General features: G+C 39.7%; 1 protein-coding gene across 3 annotated transcripts; it reads right to left on the bottom strand.

The window, feature by feature from the left end:
• Positions 1 to 241: 241 nt before the first annotated feature.
• Positions 242 to 27,888, bottom strand: scn2b (sodium channel, voltage-gated, type II, beta). Of its 3 annotated transcripts, XR_006828737.1 has the most exons (6): positions 27,646 to 27,887; positions 12,551 to 12,711; positions 12,092 to 12,308; positions 10,907 to 11,099; positions 8,699 to 8,766; positions 242 to 8,225 (listed from the first exon to the last, which is right to left on the bottom strand). XR_006828737.1 is itself a non-coding variant. In XM_046073610.1 (5 exons), the coding sequence occupies exons 1-5, from the start codon at positions 27,725 to 27,727 to the stop codon at positions 8,195 to 8,197; spliced, it is 684 nt and encodes a 227-aa protein (XP_045929566.1). In that variant the 5' UTR covers positions 27,728 to 27,888; the 3' UTR covers positions 242 to 8,194. The 3 variants fall into 3 exon arrangements, 2 of the variants coding, with proteins under 2 accessions (XP_045929566.1, XP_045929567.1); XM_046073610.1 differs by lacking the exon at positions 8,699 to 8,766 and having other exon boundaries at positions 27,646 to 27,888; XM_046073611.1 differs by lacking the exons at positions 242 to 8,225; positions 8,699 to 8,766 and adding an exon at positions 9,829 to 10,145 and having other exon boundaries at positions 27,646 to 27,888.

Below are 27,888 nucleotides of genomic sequence, written 5' to 3'. Positions count from 1 at the left end.
GGTTTTTTTCTGCTTTCTGCCACAGCGCAAAGACATGCTAGTTTAGGTGATAGTTAGGTGTAGTTGTAAATTGTTGACCATCTCTGGCCGTCAGCCCTGTGATAGACTGGTGGTACAGTAGTGTTCCCTACTTCTCAACCAATGTGAGCTGGGATAGGCTCCTGCCTCAGGGACCCTGGAACAGGCTAAGAAGAAATAGATAATAGACTGATAAAAAAGAAAATACATAAAACTGCAACAATTTCCTAAATCATCTTTATTTAAAATACATAATGTAATGACAGCTGCAGCACAGTGCAAGCATTAGTTTGGTGTTCACTAACATTTAAAGTGATACAAGACCAACTATTCAGCAACAACTCATAGCCAGAAGTGGGGAACAGTGATGTACAAACAATGATGTAGTCCGTTTAATTGTTTATCATTGAAAAATACAATATATACAATATACAGTAATGTATGTGAATTCATATTTGCCAACAAAACCTTCCTGGTAAAAACTGCACTAAATTTACCCCAAATGTTAACCTGTCATCAGCTTATGGGTCGACCACACAAACCCAGCAACTTAAACATGCATGATCACTATTGTTGGGTAAGTTACTCAGGAAATGTAATAAGTAACTTTTTACTTAATACTCCTTCAAAAAGTAATTACATTACTTTACTTATTAAAGGGTAAAAAGTAATTAGTTACATTACTCATTATATTACTATATTACTTTCACTGTCCCGCCCCTGTCTGTTTAGCCAGCACATTATACAATTTAATTAACTTCATTGGAGTCAACAGTCAGCCAAACTGAAAACATTGCAGCCAAACCAGATGATTCTATACAGTATAAACTATGTTCCACCTGTTGACTAGCTGCTTATTCTGCAGTCTTCATTTAGCCTTTTAGATAGCAGCTGACTTGAACTGCCCCTGACGGCAGTCTAGGTCAAAAAAACAAACAATTTGTTTGTTTCTGCTAACGAGGTAACGCAGCTTTACTTGGATTAATAACTGTAATATTTTTTTACTGTTTTGGAAATATTATTCCCTTATACTACTAGTTACTGGAGAAAGTAATAATAGTTGCTGCCCAACACTGATCATACACAGACAGCAGTACAGCAGTGTCCCAGGAAACATGACAGAATCAGAGCTCTCACAACCAAATAACTCTATGCAAGTTCTATGCATTTTGCCAACTATTTTAATATATTGACATATCACCATTTTATTGTTGTTCTTCACAGCATGATTGTATTAAAGACACATAAACGTAAACATAATATTATTGTGATGGCAAAGATATGTTTTTAATAGGAAATCACACAATACATCACCCATAATGTTGCACAACATAAATGATAGAATCCGAAATAATAAAATCCATAAAAAGACCCCAATTAAATAATAGACATAAACACAGACCTGTACACAGTTGTTGTTTTTTTTCAACAATGTCAGAAACCAGGACTAGCCAAGCCACCAGATTTGGAAGCACTAACCACACTCCAATTGCTGGATAATGTAGCTAATCAGGTTGAGACATTACAGGTATCATAGAGACACCTCTTTATGGCACAACTGCTCCGATATCACATCATAGCTAAAACATCATAGGACATTCAGAGATTAACAAAGCTGACATGCATGTAAAATGGACTTTAAATAGTGATCATGTATCTTGTTAAGATATACATATATATATTTTACATTTAAGGTGATCCAATCAAACAAATGATGAATTAAATACACTAACAATACATTTCCTATTTAACCATACAATCACCATGCCATGTTTCTGTTACAACAGCCACACATTCCAATATACCATCTTAATAAAGAGAGCTTAATATGTTTTCCTCTTTTCCATTATATTCACATGCTCTCCATTATGATTTTCTTAGAACTGGTATAATTGTGTTAATGTGCAAAACAATATCTAGAGTTTATACACCACTGCTGAGGTAAATACATTACTTTGGAAAGAGAATGTGAGTTTTAAAACTTTTTTATATATTAATCTGCTTTAAAATACACACTACAAAGTGTTTGTATCAAGGTGCAATGGCTCAAAGTTTTTTTTTTTCAAATCTCTATAAAACAGGGTTCCAGTTGGAGCTAGAATAAAAAGACAAATATAAGAATCTGTACGGAAGCTTTTTCTCATGACATGAAGTATTGAAAGTGTAATTGTTTCTTGATATTTCACTGGAAGCAGATGAAACTCATCAAAGTTCAACCTCATTCAGACATTCTATGTTATACATGCATGTAAATTATATATGCATGTATCAAAATTAAATCAAAATAAAATCCAGGTATTATATTTGATATATGGTGCCACCTGATTGCTATATAGAGTGAAAGCTTAAACATGCTTTGAATGACTCACATTGATGTGGTTTTCTGGTAAACTTAACAGAACAGAATTAAGTTTCTTACTTTATTAGAAAATTTTTCTCTTTGATATGTAGGCTACTTTTTCACATGCATTCATGGTGGTATAGTACACTAGGCATGCTTCAGTAAAAAATAATTAATTCTACCTGGATAACAACAGTTAGACACTAACCAAACCAAACTTATATTTTATAAGGATCATTTGGTAATTGGTATTATTTCCTGTACTACTATCTGTAAATGGGACTCACCTCTTATCTGGGTGTAAGTCATGGTAAGAGTTACTATGTAACTGTGTCTATGTGCAGTCTTCTGTTTGGGCAACCTTTTTTAATTCCTACCTAGGGTTAGACGATATGAACTTAAATCAAAATCACACTTTTTCTTTTTACCCTCATAATTCACTTGCAAGGTCTGTACTGTAAATATGGTCAACTATTATAGGTGGGATGTTTTTTCTAATGAAAAAGTGCACGTTTTATCTTTATCTTTAAAATAATTGAAGGAAACACACATAGATAAACTATTTATGGTTATTTATTGAATATTTCAACAATTGAAATCAAAGCACACATTTCTTGAAATGAAGACGTCTTGTGAAAAAGTCACATTTTAGTTTTAACCATTTTATGCATGAATTATTAAATCACAAAGTAATATCCTTTTTTAATGTTTGTTTTTACTTTTAAACAAGTGAAAAAGTATGCCTATAAACCTTTTTTCACAATATTGCTGAGGCGAATTTATGATGCAGTCTATCAAAATGACGATGTAAGATAATAATCAAATGGAATTGTATTGGAACATGGCACTATATCTTAAATGGCTCAAAATGGCTTCCAAATATCTGTCTGTAGTGGACGTCAAATAGAAAATAACTAACTTGCAATTTTTGTAAACAATATAAATGATTTGAATATGGCAGCGAGTCACGAGATTGCGAGATTGTACGCAGAAAGCCTATCTCTCAGGCCCTGTGTAATCATCTCTGACGTGTGATAGACTGGAAAATATGCCAGTATGCCATTTCAAGGCATCTGTTGTGCAGTAAGGCTCAAGTATGGGTCCATCCTACTTGGGACCATAGGGATCATATGTGGCTGAAGTGCAGACTTCAGTTCCACAGCTACCTTTTTATGTTTTGTACATGTTGGGCAGCGCAGTTTGGGGAAAATATGGTCGCGATGGTACAGTGTATTTTTTGTCTAGAGTTTTAACGAGGTGTTTAAACATACTGTCCTCCACTAAGGGAACCATATCGTTCGCAATGTAGTAACAAATAGCATCAGTTATTTCTTTCCATCTTCTTGAATCCTTTTCATATTGTGCAACATTTGTAGATGCGTGTGTTGGGTCAATATCACCATAGAGTGCCTTTCATCCCCCCACAATACTCACATTTTGGTCTTAATTTCCCATTCAGTAAGTTGTAGAAATATATATTAGCTGAGCTTCCACACATTTTTTTAGATAGACTAACATTTCTGAAAATCGTTATTCCAATCACTTCCAGTCTAATTTATGTCGATAGGGTAGACATGTTAAGCTTTGGTAAAACAAGTAAGCAAACTCATACAAAGTAAATTTGTCAGTTGGAAAGTCACATCTCAACTTAGTCATTCAATTTCCTGCCACTGAAGAGACAAAAAAACTAAAGTGGACGGCCTTTTCATAAAGGGGCAGATTCCCCAACATGACAGGGTGGACAACCATTTAAGGGATGTGGACAAACTCTTCTGTTTTATAAAACAAAAATATGTTTTTATTACCAAATTATCAATGCACTCAAGTTGAGTAATCTCTTATTTAACAAATGATATATACTAAATTTTAAAATGTTATAATTTGACTATATACACTGCTCAAAGAAGTAAGGGAACACTTAATTATCACAGTATACCTTCAAGTCAAATAGACTTCAGGGATGTCAGTCTGTCCTGTCAGGAAGCATAAACTACTGTGAATCAAAGTCACTTGTTTTGGTGCAAATGAAAGTGACAACAGGTGCACTGAAGAGGCAACAGCAAGACCATCTCCAAAAGGGAATGGTTTTGCAGGTGGTGGCCACAGACATTTGCTTTTTTCTCATCCTTCCTGACTGATTATTCTCTAGTTTTGTGTTTTGCTAGTGTCCCTGTCACTACTGGTAGCATGAGGCAGTACCTGCAGCCCATTTAGGTTGCACAGGTAGTCCTCCAGGATGACACATCCATACGCGCTGTTGCAAGAAGGTTTGCTGTGTCTCCCAACACAGTCTCGAGAGCAGGAGGAGATAACAGGAGACAGGCCGTTACATGAGGAGAGCTGGAAAGGGCCATAGAAGGGCATCAACCCAGCAGGCTACTGGTGTGCATGTTTCCAACCACACTGTCAGAAACAGACTCTATGAGGGTGGCAAGAGGGTCCGATGTCATCTAATGGGATCTGTGCACACAGTCCAGCAGATTTCTGGAGAAGCTGTGGTAAACTTTCATGCCACTTTAACATCATCCAGCGTGACCTGTCTGGCGGTGGTTCAGTAATGGTCTAGGGGAAACAGATGCTGATATCCTTGGAGGGTCACACAGATCTCCAAGTGCTAGCCAACGGTACTCTGACTGCTGTTGGGTGCCAGGATGAAATCCGCAGAGCCATTCTCAGACCTTTCGCTTGTGAAGTGGGCCCTGAGGTCCTCCTGGTGCAGGACAATCTCATTAGACGTTATGTGTTGGTGCATCGGACGCCGCCAGGAGGTCACAGATACCCTGATCCAAGTCTGAGAGGATATTCCCCAGGACAACATCCACCGTCTCATCAAGAGCATGCCAAGATGTTGTCGAGAGTGCAAAAAGGGAAATGTGGGCCATACACACTACTCAGTCAAATTATGAGTTGTCTTGATGAACGCCACACAAGTAGGATCACCCTGTGATTTTGATTTTTTTTTACTTCACTCAGATTTTCAATGTGATTTTGAATGCCGTCAGTATGTTGGTGATTTTGTGTCCATTGATCGTTGTGACGTCATTTAGTTCTCAATGAGTTACACAATATTCAGTAAAAATTTTGAACTTTTAACTATTTTGTTCATCGAGATCTGATGTAATTTAAGTGTTCCCTTAATTCTTTTGAGCATGAATATATATGACTTCCATTGCAAAATAATATGCATCCTAATACAAAACAAAAACAAAAGAAATCTAGAAAATGTATCTAAAGAGTAAAATAATACTTTTTTATGAATATAAAAACTATATAACTAACACTTCCATAGTAATTTTTATGTTATCAGCAACCATTAACATGACATATTAATTATTTATGTACAGGACACCAAAAGGCTCCCTACAATGATACTGACCCTGTTATAGACAATTTCTGGGCGCTTGTCGGTCTCTCTTTTTTTGAGCCGGGCACTGTTTATATTTGGTAACGTGATTGTGCACCAAAGTGTTGAAACTGATTGGTTGTATTACCTTTGGTCGCTGAAACTGTTTTTCTGCAGTGTTTACATTTAAATTCATTTTGTTCGGTTTCGTTTTTACTGATGCCAAAATGTGTCCAAACGGACACTGCGTTTTTCTTTGGTACAAGCTGCTCCTGTTGCTTAGTTGAGTTCTCATCCATGTTGCTCCCATGCCACAGACTGGATGGGGCGGAGTCACGTGACTACACATGCAGTAGTATGTTTTTAAGGGGAAAGTAACGTCGGTTAGAGGTTCTGAATTTCGGTTTCCATTACTTTTCGATTAATCGTCCAGCCCTATTCCTCCTATATTAATAAAGATTGGCACCAACATGAAACATGTGATGTGATTCTGGGTGCAATGTGAGTTTTTCACTTTAAACTGTCTTTGATATGTTTTTGACTTTGACAAAAATGCAATTTAGTAAACAATAATTTACTTTACTACATCTCTAACCACATACTGCTCATCCAATGCTAGCTTTTTTTGTATTGTAGGGATGAATTCTGAGATGAAAGCTCAACACCATCAGTTTTCCTACGCATTACAAGAAATAATTGTACAATGTATTGCAGTCAAGGATATTGTAGTTTTGTATTGTAAGTATCGAATTATCTAATACTAAGACTAATTTTAACCCTGTAAATAAACTACCTATTGTAACTGAAATATGTGCCTGCTACTACAACTACTACTTTATTCAGGCACACTAACGTGTTATTCCTCTAGACAAGGCCAGGGTGCAGAAGTTTCTGTCACATGGTATAACCAGTAATGACATTCAGTAGAAATTTAAAGATTTGGCTATGTTGTTTGTATTAGTATGGAATTCATTTAACTGTAAAGTCACATAAAGTATCACTATAACTCACTGCAAGTTAACCAGTGCCGTTAATTTATACATAGTTACTGATGACCAATAAAAAGCCATCCCCTTCCCTTTTACACCAAAAAAACCCCAAAACAAAACAACAAAACTTTTGTATGATAACAAAAAGTGGATGTTAAATAAAGACAGACAGAAAACAGAGGCAAGACCCAAAAATAACGTGGTTATTGGAGAATGTGTTGCTTCCTCTGCTTTTCTCACAGAAGACATGTCACAGTAGAAAAAGCACAATATGAATGATGGCTGAATTCCGTTTAGCTTTAGCGTCAGTTTGAGGGTCCTGTTATTGTGCATGCTGACTCACTGTCACACTGTCTCTCTCTGAAATACCTCCCTTGTTCACTAATTGACTACTCCCTATATTATAGTCATTCAATAGTTTAATCTATAGTTATTCAGATGATGTTTGCTACAATGTAAAGTAGTGAGTGTACAGCTTGTATAACAGTGTAAATTTGCTGTCCCCTCAAAATAACACATCACACAGCCATTAATGTCTAATCCGCTGGTTACAAAAGTGAGTACACCACTAAGTGAAAATGTCCAAATTAGAACAGAGACACCGTGCTTTTTCTACTATGACAAGTTAAATTGTCTGCTGTGAAAATGTCAACAAAAAAGCACATCGAACAAACTTCTCTGGTTCAGACACAAATGGACATCATTAAGACATACAGATATGATTTGGCTGAGTCACTGACTATTAGTTGTCTTTATAATAAGAGACGCCAGCTGTGGAAGGACATTACACGTGTGCAAACATGTGCATCTATGTTAAGACTATACAGGCAGCTGAGAGACATTGCTTTAAGGCAGTGTTGAAAAAAACATGATTCGCAGTATGTTAAACCAAAACATTTCACCCAAAACAAAATCCCAAAGTTGGACTGCAACTATTGGGAGACAATGGAGCAAACGCATGATTTACCATCCCACAACAGATATACACACGTCTGGTCTGCAGTCTGATAAGCTTTTAACTTCCATCAAGCCTCCACAACTACTGTTAACTTCATTAATAGTTCATTAATAATAGATTTAACTTCAGGCATTTTATGATAATGTGATGCAGCAATTTTGTTACCGTTCCATATTCAAACTATACTGTGGTATAAAGACCAAGCCCTAGCCGTATAGGCCATTGTAAGTTTACTATGAAAATGACATTCCTAATCAGGAGATAAACTTCTACTGCTGCTGATATTGAACTGTAGCTATAGATAAAGCAATGCGTGTTTAGTGGTTAAGCTACAGAAAAGGGTTCTCTGGCTTGTTTTCATTTCAAGGAAAAAAAACACTCTCACGCATACATATAGAAATACGCAGGCACACGTAGACACATTCAGTACACACACACACACACACATTAAGAAGCACACTTGTATGCACTGGCATACACAGACACACACACACACATGCAGAAGGGATGGAAGTATCAGTGGATGATTATTCAAGCAGTGGTAACTATAGATCTTCAGGAAGGGGGTGCACATGTCTGAAAGAAAAGAAAGAGATAATGACAAACACATTTGACCTGAACTAGTAATATGCTTGGTAGATGCCCCAATAGATATCCCTCCTTAAAGACAAAGCCAGCTGGTGAAGAGATCTGGGTCACAACACACACAAAGAAACTTATGCACTTGCATGTATTTTGCCACTTTTGAGGACACTGCACATCCACAGTCCTCTTTTGACGGAGGGAGAATTTCCAAGTTAGTCTATAAGTACAGGTTTTGGATCTGTTTGTTACAGCCTCATTGTAATTGTAATTACTGTTCTAATGTTGCATGTAACATGCCTGTCCTGTTAGTTTAGTTTGACTTTGGCTGGTACTTACTAGTAATTTTCTTAATTGTATTTCATATTTTTCTCCGTACTGTCCAAGTCAAGTTAAGCTCTACAGCAGGCATGGTGTTCTTTGTAGACAACAACAGTCCAGATTGGTTGACATGAGCAGGTATTTACCAAAGGAGGTGTTGGGGATGAGGGCTCCACAGGCCGCTGGTTCAATCAGATGACCCAGCTATGGTTGTCTATAAATATAAGAGAAGAAATGGCCAATAACACGACAACAGGTTAGCTTTCAGTCAGTAGAGGGATAAGATTTGTGGTTTGTAATCCAATTATAGGAGAGAAGGAGTTACAGAAGTTAAAGTGCTTCAGCCACAGACAGTTATGTCTGAGCTGTGTGATTTTGATTTTGAGATAAGTATTGACTAGTCCATACTGAAGAAAGATATGAAATTGAGCACCATGATTCTTGAGCACCATGAGTCTGGGCTGCAGAATTAAGGTTCTATGGATTGAGGAATGTGGGTGTAAACGTGTATTTAAGTTTAATTAAGGACCACAAAAAGTGGCTACTAGTATATAACTCTTAATTCAGTGGCATATGTTGATTCCTAGTGTTATGCCACTTATGACTGACAACACATCACTCTTTCCATAGGCAGAAACCCGTTACACTGGCATTTCCTGCTACAGTTGACTATTGGTGTCCCGCTGCTGTATGCCACCTAAAAATGACATGCCACTCCTGACATACTGATAGGTGACACTCTCCACCAGCAGGTGCAGTGTAACATTTATAGCTATAGGAAGATAACCATGTTTTGTAGGCAGCTGTCACTGTTACACCTTTGTGGTACCTAACACTAGAACTGCCAGGGTTCGTTGTAGCCGCCAAAGCGGGTAAAATTTACCTGTTATTAAAATGCATTGATTTTGCAATTATTTGTGCTACGTTGCTTGAACAAACCTTGGCAAACACTCAGCAGCATGGCTGTGCATTTCCCATAAACAGCATCCCACATTTCAGGCATTTATAGAATGTTTTCTTCTAAGATGCATTAGGCCTCCACCATGCAGGTCATTCACCTGCGCTCCGCACCTGTAAAGGGCATGTCCACACGTTGTGCACTTTCGATGTCAACCACTCACCACTGTTGTAGATGTTATAGCCTAGTTATATTCTAAACACAGCTTGAATTTAAATGCAGCATACAATTTAGAAAAACTGACTATTTCAGTGTTTTTATAGGCGGTAATAATGATAATATCCATCCAGAGAATTACAAAAGTATTTATTCGAAGGAAACAATTCCAAAATTCAAAGTAGTAGTTTTTTAACCAAGGGTAATGTAGACTATAATGGTCACAATATAAAATATACTAGAAAATACACAGCGGTGGAAAACTATACCCGCACACTCTCTTGAAGGGACCGCAACATATATCTTTAAAGCGTTGCTACATTGGCAAAGCCATGAATGCAGCTTTTATGCATGTTTACTCTCTGCAAGTAGATCGCTGTCAGATGATAACCCGTCAGATGCAGAATCAACCCAGGACACATCACTCAGTCCCCACCATCAGACTCCCCTTCTCTCACTGCGCTGAGCAAGTCTAATGCCTGTAGTAGACAAAAGGCGTTGCCAATAGCAACATGAATGCTTATCTAAACACGCAAAATAAATAGCATGAAAATGACTGCATTCTCCATAGGGGTAAATTTGACCCTATTAGCTCTGTACAGCTAGCATAGTAAGTATAGCCTGCTGAACTCTGACATAGTTTGAAAAACAAAGCCAGACAATTGGTAAACATTATTTGTATCAGCAGGTTACAGGTTACATTAATATGTGTAATGTTAGTAGCTATGATTTGATCCCGACATCAATCAATAAATCATATGCTTCGACACAAAAATGAGAAAACCCGGTATCTGTGCTGTTGCAGGACTGTAATAAGCATGGCCAATCATTTAGTTTGGTCCTACCTACCTTCCGACCTGCGTGCACTCTTCCCGTGCACTCACTGTGAATGAAAATGTGTTTTGGGCGGAGTGGCTTTGTAGGGAGGCCTGAAGGGACTTTCAAAATCTAGCTGTCACTTGCTAGTTTCTCCAAAGTTATCTACACCAGCTTTCATGTAAGACATATCGGTCAGTGGCACATCAGTGTCATGTCATTTGAGTGGCATATGCCAGTAGGCCAGACATTAACACAGCAGTGGCATATCTTAGTAAGATTCCTAGCTTATCCCAGTAGAACAAACACTGCAAACTAATATGTGTACCATTAAGAATCAGCATATACCACCAAAAGAACAGTAGCATACCATTAGCTACATTTTGATCTTGAGGATTAAGGATGTTACGGTGAGATTTCTTACTTGGTTCCCTCCTCTGCAACCCCTTCAGCCTCCAGTTTTCCCTCCTCCTCCATCTTCTCCTCTGAAATCAGTTCCTGTTTCCGGTGTCGACGAAGACATTTCACAACTACCATGGAAAGGATCAGAAGAGCTAATGCTCCACCCACTGATGCCCCAATCGCAACTGCGATGGTTGAATCCCTCGGAGGGGGAACTGAGGATAAGAGAGGAGGGGGTTAAATAGTTTGTAGACAAAGGATGGAGATGAGTGCAATGCTGGCTAAAAGCTCTACTGGGCTGATTAAACAGAGTGGAAAGAAAGAAAGTGCTGCTGAGTTAGCCTGTGTCATATGTGCTTGTGTGTGTCTTTGTATGTGCGTGCGTGAGTGCGAAAGAGGGACTAAGTTCAACCTCTTGTTGGTCATTAATAAGTAAAAAGCTGACTCATCACCAGTAGGTCTTCATGCTCCAGGAACAACACACCGTCACACACTCAGTATGTTATATATGATTATTCTGTGGCATTTAGCCTTAAAGTCCACTGGCAGAGAGAGCTCAGTGCACTGCAAAATACAAGCCAATGACAGTACGTCACATTTAGAAAGGAAGTCATTAATACGTCTAGATTCTGAACTCGAACGCATATTTTTGTCATAACATGGCAATACAATTTGCCCATTTGTAGCTTGTATCTGCTTGTGTGATTAGCTGCAACAGTGTGAACAGCTAACTGTGCAAACCTACAAAAGAGTGTTTTTAGCTGTGGTTAGTAAATAAGTATGAAAATTATTCATGAGCCACAACTTCTACCAGCTTGAAATCTAGCTGATTCTGCCACTCCTTAAAAAAAAAAATGGCTGCTCAATTTGAAGCAAGAGTAGGCCAATGAGAACTGGATACTGAATGTCAAGATTTGTTTCAAATAACACATATGGTTTGTTGAAAATGTACATTTTTGTAGATACAATTTGTAAAATAGTGAATAGCAAAATCTAGCCAAGATTTGACACAGAATGTTTATACAATAACACTCTCCCTTATAAATACACTTCCTGATTTCAATTTAGCACTGAATAACGCTTGTAAATTCAGAAGTTGGGGTGCTCATGTGAGCTATAACACAATCAGGGAGTGTATCTTTAAGGCAATGGTTAGGATTTATAAATTACAATTTTGTATCTTTAGAAGGTAGGATTAGTGTCTCACGTTCTGTAACAACATTGAGCTGTATGACACCATGTCCCTGGATGCGGTCTGGGGGGTTTCTGACAAAGCAGTTGTAAATTCCCTCATCCTCCAGTTGAACATCTGATAGGGTGATTGATAGGTCGTTCTTATCCAGGTTCCCAGCAAAAGTGACCCTCTCTCCAAACCGGTCGGAACGCAGAGGCAGCATTCCTTTTTTCCTATAGAATGTCATAATCTAGGAGGAGAGACAGAGAGAGAGAGAGAGAGAGAGAGAGACAGAGAGAGAGAGAGAGAGACAGAGAGAGACAGAGAGAGAGAGAGACAGAGAGAGAGAGAGACAGAGAGAGAGAGAGAGAGAGAGAGAGAGAGAGAGAGAGAGAGAGAGAGAGAGAGAGAGAGAGAGAGTGTTCATAACGGGCTTAGAGTTTTAATATGCAAGTGCATCCTAGTTGTTAAGTATGAAGTTTTGCATTTTACCATCTCTTCTGTGTCATTAACTGATTCTTGGTAGGTCCAGTTCATGGCAAACTTAACAGGATCCATCTTATAGCAGGAAGTAAATGTGCAGGGGATTTTGATAGTTGTTCCATTCAGCGCATTAATGTTACTGGGCACGAGTACATCCATGCTTGAACAACCTGCAAATAAAAACAACACCGGTGTTACCAATACTAGAATCAACAACAGTAAAATATCTGAGCCTTAAGGATTGAAACAGAATTGACCCAATTTATATTTGCCTGGATTTTGAACACATGTGGACAGAATTACTGTTTTAAATCAACTAAAATTATGGATATCACGAACGGATAAGTAGGTAGGAAGTTCATTTATTTTTTCACAATACAACAGGTTATCGAGTGAAATTGAGTTCGTAATTCCCTTCTGCTAGCAGACAAAATACCTCAATATAGAAGCAATTATAAAAATGGTAAACAGAAATAAACTATATTCAATGGAGCAGGGCTGAGGATGAATTACAGTATCAGAGTCTGACAGCTTGGGGGAAAAAGATGCTCTGCAGTCTGGTGGTGTGGCAGCAGAAACTTCTATAGCTCTTCCCAGAAGGCAGCAGGGTGAACAGGCTGAGGCTGGGGTGTGTACTGTCCTTTAGTATAATTTGGGCTCTACGCAGGCACCTCACCTCACCAATATCACTGATGCTCAGGAGAGGGGTACCAATGATCATTGAGCAGTTTTAATCACCCGCTGCAGAGCCCTCCTGTCCTGGGTTGTGCACATTCCATGCCAGTTTGTGATGTTTCCTGTCAGCGTGCTTTCTATTGCTCCGCTGTAAAAGCTGACAAGCACTTGGCACGGGAATTTGGCCTTCTTAAGCTTCCTCAAGAAATACAGTCGTTTCAGCTCCTTTGTTTTGCTGACGTTGAGCAGTAGGTTGTTCTCTTTGCACCACTCTGCAAGATTATCAATTAGCTCCCGATATGAAGTCTCATAGTTGTTAGAAATGTGTACAGTGATGGTGGTATCGTCTGCAAACTTCACAACAGAGTAATGTAATTTTTATTTATTTTTTAAACATAAAAGGAAGGTAAATCTAAATAATGAAAAGGAAATTCATTGTACAAATTTTGGTATAGGACAATATTTAATTTTCCAGTTGATATTTGGTCTTTTTGCTATTAATATTTATAAGGTACCAGTAAATCCGGTATAATAAGTTTAACTGAGATCTCATGTCAAAATACTAAAGTTTTGACTATAGTCACTAGTCACATATTCAGAAATCAGGTACGGTAAACCCCACATGGCTGATTTGTATGTAAGGTAAGCTATGGTATTTTAGGCCTCCATGTTTAACCAAATCATACTGCAAAAAAAATACAAAATTTTCATGGAAGACTGAACAACTGAAAAGTGCAATTCATCAGCAGTTTTCGCTTCCCAGTACGTAGTGGGGATGTGGGTTTTCATGTAACTGCTGACTCCTCTTCTTCACTTCTTCTGGAGAGTGCTGTCTATCAGGCTTACAGTCATTTGATGTGAATTCCTCAACTCATAGAACAGATTTAAATATGGGTGAGTCCTAGCCAGTCGAAGTGAGAGAGGAGCAAAAGTGGAGTTGCTGTGCATTACACTAAAGCTTTGGTCAGATGTCTCATACTGTATGTACAGGAGAGTGTTTATGACATACTCCAGGACCCTGAAAAGAAACTGGAAAAAAACACCAAAGCCAGCGGGTCAAAATGGATGTCTGAGCATGGAGTAAGTGCAATAGCGACAGTGTTCTGTTACTAGCATGGCAATGTTACAGTGTGAAAAAACATGTTTTGTAAGAGTACACTGGTTGTTATTCGGCAGTTTCAAAGATTAGCTTAACATTAGTAGCTCTGACCAGCTGTAGGAGTAGGGAAAATTTGGGAGTCCGAGTGGCCTTGGAATGCAAGGACCCAGTGCATTCGAGAAATACCACATCCCTTTTCCCGTTTCCACTGGTTGTGTAGCACCAATTACCAAAATATTTGCGTCATACTACTGCATAGACAGCCCAGTTTTATGAAAAACAAAAGATCTTTCCAGCTGTAATATATGCCTTTATGTTATCAGGAAAAATGATGGCAGAATAGCATGTTCTTAAGTTTAGTACACTGAAAGATGTTAGATTGGTGGTTAGACTGCTCCACTATGCCAATTTAAGATGTATAGTGAGTTTAATATTCTAAAATGAAAGTCAAAAGGATATAACTGCACATAATGTAACTTGAAATGAAATTAAAGTATCATTTAGTTTACTCAAGTTTCCCTTCCCCTCTGACATAATGTCTCAGCATGGGTTTACACTCCCCAGACAGAATCTGTGCCTCTCAGTATGCGTGTGTGTGATGGGACTCTGCACCATTCTCTCCTCTGCAGTCGGGTGTTTCTGGCTCCCTTCCCACTGCTGCTGCACCACTCTACAGGCCTGCCTCTCTGCACCACACACACACACACACACACACACACACACACTTTCTACATCTCCAACCATAGTCTATATGTATAATTTACACACACGTGCACACACACACACAAAATTTTCCATGCACACGGTTGAACACAGTGTGGTGCTTTGTGATGCAGCGCAGCACCTGCTTCTCGCTCGCTCTCTCTCTCCCTAAAACACACGCACATCCCAAAAAGGGTGTGCATTGACAGCAGTGAGCCAAGCATGCTAGCTGTGCTAAGTCAATGTCATCCCCATAAACTGAACTATACACACAGCTAACACCAACACATTCACAGTGTCACTGACACACACACAAGCACTGTATACACATATGTGTCGTTGCTGCTACAGCTCACACAAAGCTATACAGCGTAAGAAAGAGTTTGATACAGGCTCCTGCTGACTCAGCAGTCCTGTGGATGGTGAGAAAGACAGGCAGACAGAGACTTGCTAACAGATGAAATACTGCAGTGAAGCAGCCCCATGCCACTCCCCCCTCTCTCTGCCCCTCCCTCTTTCCTCTCCCATCTTTGTTCACCTCTCTTGCCTCCTCTCACGCTTTCTTTCCTGGTACCTCTTCTGTCCGACCCCTCTACTACTCCCCAAGATTACAATTTTCCTGTTTCTCCCCAGCTTCACTTTCCAACACTCCATGCATTTCTTCTCTTACACCCTTTTACTTCTCCCCCATTGTTCCGTACTCTCACAAGGTCAATGCCGGGAAAAAAAGGTAAAACGTAGGTAGGCCTGTTACATCATCTTTCCAGTGACCTCCCCATACCTTTTATCCAACTCTACAGTATGTGACCGCCATTCCATTAGTTTTTACCTATGCATATAAACCTATTTAAAGTAGAGGTCTATGTGGGTAAAATTATAGTTTTAATTCAGTGGAGAGGGATCAGTGTCTGCATGCCTCAATGACAATGGGTAAAGAAGGCAAGTGCAGACCAACAGATGATACTGCTGTTTGTAACATCTTTATGAAGATCTCTTACATTTACAGCTTTTGTTTGTACAAGAATATAAATCACAACTGCTGTTCCAATTTGTATTTAAAAAGCAAAAAACGTATGCTATGGATTCCAAAATGGTATGGATAAAGCTTACTAGTATTTATTGCTGCTTTTATTAATATGCATTGTCAGTTGTAGATCTTGTGCTGTATTTGATGCTCTGTTACTGATTGTATGTTGTTCCTCAAATGTAAGTCGCTTTGGATAAAAGCGGCTGCCAAATGAGTAAATGTAAATGTAAATGTAAATAACAGATTTAGATTGAGAGGCACCACAACATATCTAAACAACCTTTTAAATCAGGTGCATTTTTTTCCATAGGGAGTAAGCACAAATGTTTTTCATTTCAAAAGGAAAGATGTCTCCTAAAACTACACAATCATGGGATCATCCATCAAACCTTTAATAAATATGATTTATGACAGTAGGCTGGACTAGACTTAACTCATTTTAAAACCCATGTGCAGATTTCAATCCAATTAGTCATCTGTGGGATGACATGGACAAAGCTTTTCAGAGTAGGAACCCACTGAAGACTAATTTGACAAATCCACAGACAACATCCTTGGATGGTCTCTTCTAAAAGTGATTTAAAGCTACTTTGAGAGCACAAAGGGCTGCAGCTAAGTATTTAGAGGATGTTCCAAAAAAAATTACTTTGGGCTCTCTTTTCAATCATTTACCAGGATTGAGATGTATAATCCCTAGTAGTAGTAGCACCACTTACTTGTTTTGGTGTTGAAGATGGTTCTGACAGGATTATGGGTGTAATTGGTGCTGGTTTGATGGAGTAAATGCCGGTCTTGAGTGTGTTAACACTTCAGGGTTATCAAATGGGCATGTTCCTTTGTGAATATACCAACTTTCTATAGATGGCTAAGCATCACAATATATAGCGTCCTTTAGGTTGTTTCCCAGGTTGGATCAATTTGTCTTTAGCTAAAGCAAGTGGCTGCTGCTTTCTGCAGCTTCAGTGAGGGCCTGGCAGACATGCTCACAAGTCTTTGAGCTGGAGTCCAAGTCAAGTCTCAAGTCTCTCGTGGTTATAATGAATGTATCACCTGCTGCGTTCAATCCAGGTTGCTAATAAAACTGCATAGCTATAAGGAACACTGTAACTGTAACCTGATTTTCACTTACAGAGCACAACCATGTAATGTCTTATTAAATACTGTAAGTCAAAACACTTCCCAGACTCTTAAACCCAGTGTAATGTTAACTAAATAAAACTGTGACGTTGCATAATCAACAATAAACCTGTAGCCTGTTTTTAACCTACAGAGCATAACAATGTACCCTAATGTACAATACGTCTACAATTAATGACTTACTATAAGCTTATAAACTACTGTAAGTCAACAAACCCTGCTGACTCTCAAACCCAGTGTAGTTAACTAAATAAAACTGTAAAGTTACATGGTCAACAATAAAACCTGTAACTTACAGAGCACAACCATAATGTGCAATGCAATCAATGACAGCTTAAACTACTAAGGTTACATGATCAACAATAAACCTGTAACCTCTTTCTAGCCAACGGCAATAATTAAGGTGATGGCAGCCAGCGGGACGTAAATAATTACGTTAATCGACCACCACAAGTTTGGCAAGTAAACAAACGCTCATTCATCTTTTCATAACGAACGACAGTCGGAGTAAACCTCCTGTAGGTCGTAGCTGAAGCAAGAAGCAAGCTAAAGTTTGATGGCCATTGCTGAGCTAAACATGTTTACTCACTACAGGTTACTAACCTATCAGCGCTTCTTTGTTTGGACCTTGTTGTATGACGTTTTAAAGCCAAAGTTTACGACCGCGGCCGGTGTTTGTTGTCCTCTCTCACGTGCTGCTGAGCGCAGCAGATGTTACATGTTACGTAGGCAGGTTATAGGTAACGGAGGGAGGGGAACAACGGCAAGCTCATCAGACGTTTCCTAAAAATAAACATTGTTCACCAGTCCTGCACCTCGAGTCCGAGTCGAGTCTTAAGTCTTTTGAGGACGAGTCTCAAGTCGAATCTGAAGTCACTGTGTGTGCGACTTAAGTCGCACTCGAGTCCGAGTCTCTAACTCAAGTCCCCATCTCTGGGACCTGGATGCTTTTTATGGGTCTGGGCTCCTTGCAGCCAGAGTTCACCACAAAGCCCCTACAACGCACTTCAACTGGAAGCACTTTTCTTTGTATAGCCCCAGGGTAATATTAGCTTAATGATGATGGCATCACGAGGAGTTAGTCCATAACATCAAATCTGATCCCAGATGTGTTGCTGGTGAACACATGATTCAATTTCCAGCTGTTTTCCTTGGGACATTTTTTGTTATTCACCTAGTTTCCACTTCTTCTGCTGCTGCTGCTGCTGCTGCTTGCAATTTACCATTTGTTAATTTGATAACTTTGATTTTTAGACAGCAAGTTAGAACAGAGTGGCTCCAGGTAGTGGGTCAGTATCGCTCAGCCAGCACAGGGGAGCTTTTGGGTCAATTGTTACAATTGTTTGTGCATTTGCCTCCTAACACCAGATCTACTTAACAAAAAGCCCAATAAACCATGTGAATGATACGTTGCGCACTACATTTAATTGTTATCAGTCCGGTATTCTTTAGTTGTGATTTAGTTGAATTCTGTTCTGCTGGGCTTAGCTCTAATGCCTCCTGCTTTGGAGAAAGCCACACTGCAGCAACCTATGCTCATGTTCCAAAGGGGTGGGGGTAAATCAGCATTCAATACAGCTCACACCAAAAATATGACATCTGTAGGAGTTGCAAGAATCCTGTGGGCTAGGGGAGCTTTTCTCTGATTATGTCATGACTAGACAGGGATAGCAATCAGTCTCAGAACCCTATAAAGTAATACATAAACACTACTGTGTAAGCATCTTTTATTGTAATATTAGCCTTATTTAAACACTAGTTAAACAGTAGCAGTAGCACAAACAGGGATGGAATATCCAATATACTAACCTTATTTCACTGCAGTGCTGTAGGCATAATAACAGCACAAGTATACTCTTACGCCTACTCTCTCTTTTATGATCACTAGTAAATTTGACTGGACTGAGTAAGAGTTGAAAGGTACTTTACATTCTTTGCTCTCATCTCTCCTCCACTCTCCTTCATCCTTCACTGTTCTATCTCACACAGGCTCCGTCCTCTACTGGACTCTACGGGTACTACCTCCTCCAATCACACACACGCATTTTTATTGTGCACATAGCCGGCCAATAGGATGTCGCTACCGATACGTGCGTGACATATAAATAGCAGTGTCCCTACTGTCTCAGCATCCTTTTTTCTTCAACATACGGCGAACTGCTCACTGAATTCACCACCTCCACGGATGGAATCGCCACTTCTACACATTCATCTTTGCACCCAGGCAGGGGGACCCATGTCCTGCAGGGACGAGTCCAGCCCCACCCCACGACCTGCGGCTGGAGAAGGGAGCAACTCCTTAAAGAGCTAACTCCTCGGATGAGGCTAAGGGCTCGCCCTGCAGCCTTGTGTTCACGAAGCTAGTGTTTTAAAACATGTGCTTCTTGTGTACACTGTGGTGATGCTCTGTGAACTGTTTAGTAAAACACATTACATTCTAAAGCCCTGGACATGCTTGCTTTTAACTATGTGTTCGCGTATGCAAGATGGCTGACGCGTATCCTGCGTTCCTTTGGAGCGTAGGTTGTGAACGTCCCCAGAAATTAACAGTAGTAGTAGCAGTATGTCGATCTCACTAGCAGGTCAGCAGCAATCTACTGTTCCACACACCAGCCCACGTGGTGGCGGTATGCAGTGGGTTTTCCAACCACCATTAAACACAAAAGAAGACGAAGGTCAGCAGTAGACTTTAAAAAAGGAGATTTATGGCGGGATTTTTACAATAAACCCCCTGGAGCTAGTCCGCAGTTACCGAGATTGTTATGTCTCATTAAAATCATAACTTGCTCCTCCTTGGGGGTGCTTGACTGGGGGGGGCTGGGCCCCTGTCCGGGAATGAGATCGGCCTCGGGGGCTGCTGTCACTGCCTGCACTGTAGGGAGGGATGCCTCTGGCTGGGCTGGGGGACCGTTGGCCTGGTTCTCCTGCGTTATCGCTCCCTGGCGGCAGGGAGCTTCCCGGCACGGCTTTCTGCTGTTCTTCCTTGGGGCGGGGTACAGCTTCCCCCGGGACATGCGGTCTGGGGTCCTTTGCGCTTTGGGGGGTCGCAGGGTGTCCTGGCTTCTGGGGGTGGGGGTCTCTGCACAGGTTGATCCGATTGCGGTTTGGTGGGCTGCGGTGGGATTGTGGGGCGATTGTCGATGCATCTTGATGCATTGTGCTTTTTCCCTGGGCAGGGTCTCTGGATGGCTGCTGGGCGTTTAGTTTGTGCATTGGAGTCCGGGGGAGGCATTTCCTCGTTGGCTTGGAGGGACCTGTTTGCGTCCCTGTTTTGCTTCGTTGGCCTCGGATCCATGCTTCCCCATTTCTCTGTCGGCCAGTTGTTAGACCCCTCTGGATACTGAGGTATATAGTTAGTTTTCGGGATGTGCAGTGTGGGTGCGGGGCAGGGCTGTGCTCCGGTTTGTTCTGGGTTTTTGCCTGGAGTTCTCAGCCCTTGACGGGTGGGTGGGTTGTTGGTGGCATGCAGCTGAGCTAGCCCCCCTCTCTGTTCTATTGCAGGTTTCGTTGCTTTCTGCAATTGGTGTTTCCCACAGCTTTTCCCTGTTGTCCCCACCTTCCATCCCCCTTTCCCCCTTTTCTTACAGGTGTTGTCCTTTCTCTGTGCTGTCTGTTTGTGCCCCCCCCATCCCCGTGTCTGCCCCCCTGTCCGGCCCGGTGACAAATCAATACATAATTAAATAAATAATAAAACAGACAAAGGAGTATTTTAATACTCTCTTGTTAAAGTAAAATCTGTCTGGCACAATATGGTATCCAGGTCATTATACTCTATACCAGGCTGCTGGGCAGGACAGGTTTAAAAAAATAAATAAATTAAAAAAAAATCAGAACCTGCTCGAGTGTCGCTATGTTTGGTTTGTTTACGATGTGCTAATTCGGAGGTTGTCAAGGAAGATAATCCGGTGTTGGCAAGGGATGATCCGGCACTGATCTGCCCCCTAGTCCAGGTACACGCAAAATAAGAAGGTAAGTGAACCATGCAGTTTGCATCGCTTAAGCATTGTTAAGAGTATGTCGGGTGCTTTAAAAGTGCTAATTCCCCACCAACAACCCCATCCCATTGAACTAGCTGTGTTGAACAGAATGCAGCGGTGCTAACGGCTAAGCTAATGGCTGAGCTAAAGGCTCGCCCCTCGCGGCCCACTCCGCTCTCCCGGCCAGAACTGAGAGATACAGTGGGTGAGGCCCGAGCATCCACCTCGCTAGCCTGACCGCCCGATCCGCGCTGCCATAATGGCCTGCTTCGACGGGTGGACAGGCAAGAAACAAGCTGCTCTTACTGTGGAAACTGGGCAATGCAGCAGTCCACTGTAACTCTGCATTCCTCATGCTCATGAGGACTCGCACGGGCAGTTGCTAGCTCACCGGCAGTGAAAGCATGTTACATGAACAAACACGCCGCCCTGCCGACATTTCTTTCACAATAAGACTTATAGAATACTTATTATAGAGAATATTCAGGTCAAATCGGGCAATAGAGTCTCTGCTCCCTTTGGCGGTGGTAATGGAGTAGGCCTACAACGGGCGGACTACTTTCACCATCCCTCTTTAACGTGTACATAGATGTTTTATTTGACCAGTTAAGAAGCTGCAAAACTGGCGGTGTGATTGGTAACAAACTACAGTATCAAATCATCTTATGTACGTTGACAATCTGGCCATTCTTTCTCCTAGCAGTGCTAAGTTTCAATAGCTGCTGAATACATGCTATGATTAAGGGGTCAAACATAGTGTGCAATACAATGCTAAAAAGAGTGTTGTCATGTAGAACAAAAGGGTACAAGGACCTCAACATTCCAGATTTTTATCTGTCAGGGAAAGTGCAATATGTTTGCGATAAAACAAAATATCGGGGGGCACTTCATTAGAGGTCAAATGTCTCATGATGATGACGACATGTATAGGCAGTGCTGTATATTGTATGCTCAAGCTAACATGTTGGCAAAACAATTCTGCATATGTTCAAAGTTTAGAGCATACTGCACTCCTCTCTTTACTACTCCATTGTGGGTCAAGTTTAAAGATTCAGTGTGTAATATTTTTGAGGATCTTTTGACAGAAATGCAATATAATATCCATAACTGTAACATAACATAATGAGCCGTTGTGTTTTTATTACCTTAGAATGATCCATTTTTATCTACATAACCACGGGCACCCCCTTCTATGGAGGTCGCCGTATTTTGTTGTCATGTTTCTACAATAGCGACAACGGACAAACAGCGCTACAGAACACGTTTCATCATCACGATATTCTTCTTGTCCTTGTATAATTCAGGCAGTGTCAACGCCTGTTACTAGTATTGTAGTCTTGACCGCCCAAACATTTTGGTGCAACCTCCTAGTTTTGCCTGTCTTTACTACTAGTTTTTGTCAACACTGTCAGACACAATAAAAGTCCAGTTAATCTTACTTATTTAGTCTTATAATGATTTAGAGCTTTAAAATCATCGTGTCTACACTATAGATACATATATATGCTATTAAATGTTGGATATTAACTTTTGTTCATTTATTGTACTATTTCACAAGTGCTCTTTTAAAAACGTATACATCATGCAACATTCATCATTAGCAATAAAGTATACAAAATAACAATTTGGGGCAATAAAAAAATACATTTTAATTTCAAAGTGACCATGAATTTAATAAATCAACTGCATTGTAGGAACAGATTGTAACCATATAAATTTAAAACAAAGAAAGATCCATCCGACGGTGGTAGTAGCCTAATAATAAGTACTTTTCTTCTGAGTTAAATTATATGTCAGCCCAAACTGTTTTGTCTGGTGTATTAGGAGAGATTTCTTAAGAAGTAGAATTTATATTTTTAGACATTGGGGATACATATAGTAAGAAAATACTGTATAACTACAATATGTGTTGAAGAAACAAAAGGGAAATGATGTATATTAGAAATAGAGGTCAATGAAACATTACAAGCAATGTTTCTATTTATTATGATCATAAATAGTATTTAAGCCTCCTTTGAGGATGATTTAGATGTTGACGTCTGACGGTGGTGACAAAAACACACTTATTAACATGACATGCACGAGTGGCTGGCTGATATAATATACATAAAATAATTTTTTCCTCCTTTTTATCAAATTGAAATGAAATCTCTTGTTTGAGGACAATGGATTTTGTGGGTACTGCTCTGTCAAAAAATCATACAATTTATCATTTTTAAAACAACTATATGAAAATAAACTAAATTTGTGCAGAAGACCCTCAGATGATCAACCCTGGTTGTTTTAAATAAGAAAATGTTTTTTATTTTCAATGGAATTAGCAGTTTTATTAGTAGGCCAAAATTTCAATAATCAGTGTAGTTTAAACCAACTAACATTACACTGTTTCACATGATTTACTGTAATTTTGCGTACATAAACATCATAGCTTATGTAACACAGTTGCTTTTCGCAGGAAATCTGACCAGTCCTTCACATAGAAAACTGTTGGCCCATACAGGCGGTTATAAGCAACTGAATGGTGAATGCCTCAATTTTTAGGTGTTGTTACATCCTGATGACATATAGACAATTAATATGTTATAAATATATAATATATAAACCTCAAAATTGTCCCTTTTTAAAAGGTGTGTGGCTGATTTAATCGGTTACAGCTTAAAGTGGCGCGGCAGTCTTAAAATATGTTGAAAAAGTCTTAAAAAGGTATTGAATTTTACTTCAGGATTCCTGTATATACCCTGTATAATGACTGTATGCAGACATTTCTAAAAAAGAACCAAGTGAACCTAGTGGCAATTTTTATCTTTTTATTTAAATGTATTATACCTTGTTTGTGTTGTACATTTCTACTAATGGACTCTGAGTCTGACAATAAAGTAAAAAAACAAAAATCATTGAATACATAAAATATGAACTTTAGTATTCTGTTATATGCTGATGACATTGTGTTGGTTGGATGGTGTAGTGAATTGATACTTGCTATTAACATATCTGTCAACCCTCCCGTTTACCGTTCTATCATGGTGTCATCCCGTTTAAATATTTTCCCGTAAATCTCCTGTATACCTTTCTATAAAACCCCACTGGGCATATTTGAAATGCTGCTCCCCTCCGGTAAAGCAGGTGGCAGTAGAACATTAGCTGTAACAGTGACAGGAAAAAGAAGAAGAAGAAGAAGAAGAAGAAGAAGAAGAAGAAGAGCAGCAAAACCTTAAGATGCAATGGTTGGCTCATTTGTATTTTATGCTGCATGAGTATGGGGTTTTAAGGATGCTTCTGACAGCAATGCTATCCAGAGTTGAGCCATGAAATGCTTTCTTGGAGTGCATAAATATAAGGCTAATGTTGGCCCCACACTAGGGGATAACTGGGCCAATTGTGGGGCCATTTCGCCCCTCCTGACAACAGCAGTGGTATTCCTGATCCAAGACTGGAACAGATTATCTGACCAAATGATCCTGTAGTGGGAACAGAAATAATCTTGATGATCCTGTGTCCTGACTGAATCGTGTGTGTGATGTTACGATTAAAATATTAAATATCCTGATCTTTATCTGTCGTTATGTCTGTGCTATCCGATGTTTTGAAAATCAGTTTAAATTCCTCTAATGTGCACCAGGCATAATTGAAGGGTACATGGGATGGGGGTCTTGTCTTATAAAGCAGAGATGTGAAATAGTTCAGTGTGGAATGGACTTCCACAAAGGCTGACCAGGAAGATATTTAACTGGGATAGAGCACACAATTATCAGTCAGTCAAGAGATGTCGCTGCAATATTTTCTCACGCTAATAACCTTTTTTCCCCCCAGGAATAATTTGCAAATATCTAGTCAAACCAAAAACCATTAAAGATCCATAAGGAACAATGGAAGGAGGAATAAGCCGAAGCTCAGAAACTATGTTCAAATTAAATATGATTACTACACAGAACCTTATATAACATTTACTTTAAAGAGAGGGCAGAGGTCCCTATGCGCTCAGTTATGAGCTGGTACCTTACCACTGGCAACTATGGTAGGCAGATTTAAAGGTACACCTGAAGAGCAGCGTTTGTGTTTTTTGTGATATTGGTGATGTTGAGGATGAACTTCATTTTGCATTCCTCTGACCCATGTACAGTGACATGATCATATGGTTTGAAAAGGTGCAGTTGAAGAACCCTGATTTGTTTTGGTTGCCTGATGGGATATGAGTAAATGAGGACTACTACTAAGACGGAGAACACTGTATCCAACATAATAAGGCATTTCTATGGAAATTCAATGCTTGGAAATATTCTCTGTTTGAATTTGTGGAAATGGGCTGTGCGCCATATGGTGCAGGACACTCAAATACATCAATACACAAACATTTTAACATTTTAACATTTTAATGGAGATTGTTGGTCTCTTAAATGCAAAGCATTGTCTGACAGCACGGGGAATCCTTTCATTTCCTGTTTTTGATGTTTTGTTAAAAGTTTTTTTTTAAAGGCACAGCTATGATATGAACCCAGGATCTCCTTCAAACAAAACCACCCCATATATTGCTCCTGAACCTCTATACAGAAATCTCTCTCAGCTGAGAGTCACAAGTTTACTAATTGAAGCAGTTATCATTTAGGAATAGTTTTTAATTTTGTTTTTGAAGAAAAATAAGAAAAAGAAGAAAACAAAATACATTGTTGTTACATGAAGGTTTTGACTGAACTATAGTAATTTGTGCACACCAGTGCTTTTACAGTACATTCCTTTTTCTTTTTAGTGTGCTGCTGCCCTCTAGTGCATCTCTGTAGGAAATGTAACTCCAGGGTTGCAGAGTAAAGTTAAAACACTGATGGGCAGAAAGAATATTGATGGGAAAGAGCGGGAGTTTCAGAGGTGTGTCCACAGGAATACTACTGACAAATTTATAGTTAGCCTAGTCTACATTTGGTGCTGTTCTGAAAGGCAGCACACAGCATCCAGCCAGCATCTTACATTCTGAAACACCTAATATGTCTAAACTATGCATAAATACTAAATTAAATTAAGTTGGATGATGTGTTCAGATATTTAGAATGTAACAATATTTAGTTTTTTTCTCTTTAATTTGGACATGTCCGCAGCTTAGAAATAAATAAAAAACCCAGTAATCCAGTAATCTTTAATTATTTGCTTTAGTGTAGGCCACATCTTGTTGAAAAGAGAACGGAAGAAACAACTGTAGCTAAGTAGCATCTCCATGCAACGAGCTCCCCAGCAACAGTAAACTTTGGGTATCTATTTTCAGTAGGCATTGGTGAAAATGCAACGGGTGCTGACACCATTTAAAAATGAGTTTCCCTAAGTAATTTCCCAACCCACAAACTGCAATAAAAAATATGAATGCTATGTTTTCCCATTACATACCATTGGTCTAACTGTGGAATGGTTTCTCCTTGCATGATGACCCAGTCTCACATCCTGAATCCTGCTCAGTTGATAAACCTCACCTTGGCTTGGGTGCAAAGGGTCCAGTGAAGAGGAATGGGAGACCAAGGGTTTCTTCAAATCCTGTTTCCTACACAGAATGCTATTTCTTCAGGAAGTAGGGACAGGGTGACACTTGTTGGTTTTTGTTGAGTTGTGCCACACTTACATTTGCCCTTAATTAAGAAAGGTGCCTCCACTGTAGCATTTAATATTGCAATACAGTAAGCAACAGGAAGTGAGTATGTTATACAAGCTCACAAAACTGGCTTTTGTTTGTAAAATCAGCTGGGGAGTGCCAGCTTTATATTTTAGCCTATTTGGTGAGTTGATCATTCTCACTTTGAGTAATGATGTGATCATATATGGGTCACACCAGTGTGGACGTGTGGTTTGATCTGCTGGTTAATCTGTGAATTATCATGAACCAGTCTGGGCTGGATACGTTCACATCTGCTCCCTGTTTCATGTAGCCATATAAATGCATAGCCTTATTATTAAGATGACCAAGCCATGTAGGTTTATGTCTGCTACTGAATACAAGACCTATAAATATAAACAGCACATTGTTAGCACCTTTCTATATCACTCACAGCACTGAGTTACAGAGACCTAGGCTACTGTACACTATCATTCTGCCTGCTGACTTTGCCAAAATTTATTTTTATATAATGCATCATAACCTGTTTAAAGGCTCTGTTACACTTAGCTGTCAACAGACTCTAAATAGAGATATGGGGAGACATTAGTCCTTCCAGAACTAAGAGAACTAACACAACGGATCAGAAATCAGCTCAGCTAATCGCGGTCGGGAAAAGCCACAACAGTCTGGTCTCTGTCAAACTGTGAAAATGCTGGAATAAGAATAAACCGACATGATCTCACTTACACCCATTATCTCCCACCTTTGTCTCTCTCCCTCCCTGTCACATAGTCAGGTATGAGGGGGAAAGGCCCAAAGACGGAGCAGTGTGCGGGAGCGATCAGCTTATCGAACTGTCGATCCGTGTATCAGTGTATAAAAGCATCGATCGGTTTGGCTGTTTTTGTTTCTTACCAGAGAGCGAGAGGAGCAGCAGAAGCAGCGCCGCGCTCACCAGCTGAACGCCAGGGCTCCTCTTCTGCTCGGTGGAAGACATCTTCCCTCCTTCTTATTAAAAAAAGACGCTTTTATCTGTAGAAAAAAAAAAAGTTGTAAAAAATAAGCAGCAAGTCTGCTTATGGTGGGCGCGTTAAAATGCTAAAAACGGTGTTTGTTGTTTTAGAGGCAGGACATGGCTGGCAGTGACTGTAGCCTTAT

The sequence above is a fragment of the Micropterus dolomieu genome, linkage group LG17 (assembly GCF_021292245.1).
Source record: "Micropterus dolomieu isolate WLL.071019.BEF.003 ecotype Adirondacks linkage group LG17, ASM2129224v1, whole genome shotgun sequence".
In the NCBI taxonomy this organism is placed as follows: domain Eukaryota; kingdom Metazoa; phylum Chordata; class Actinopteri; order Centrarchiformes; family Centrarchidae; genus Micropterus; species Micropterus dolomieu.
The sequence above is the reverse complement of the archived record's forward strand: the minus strand, read 5'-3'. Positions and strand labels throughout refer to the sequence as shown.

Excerpts from the sequence above, each read along its gene's own strand:
- scn2b (XM_046073610.1), bottom strand. The coding sequence starts at position 27,727 with ATGTCTTCCACCGAGCAGAAGAGGAGCCCTGGCGTTCAGCTGGTGAGC. Across the intron at positions 12,309-12,550 it reads TTAATGACACAGAAGAGATG|ATTATGACATTCTATAGGAA; the intron begins GTAAAATGCAAA and ends CTCTCCTCCTAG. Across the intron at positions 8,226-10,906 it reads GTTGCAGAGGAGGGAACCAA|ACATGTGCACCCCCTTCCTG; the intron begins GTAAGAAATCTC and ends CTTTTCTTTCAG.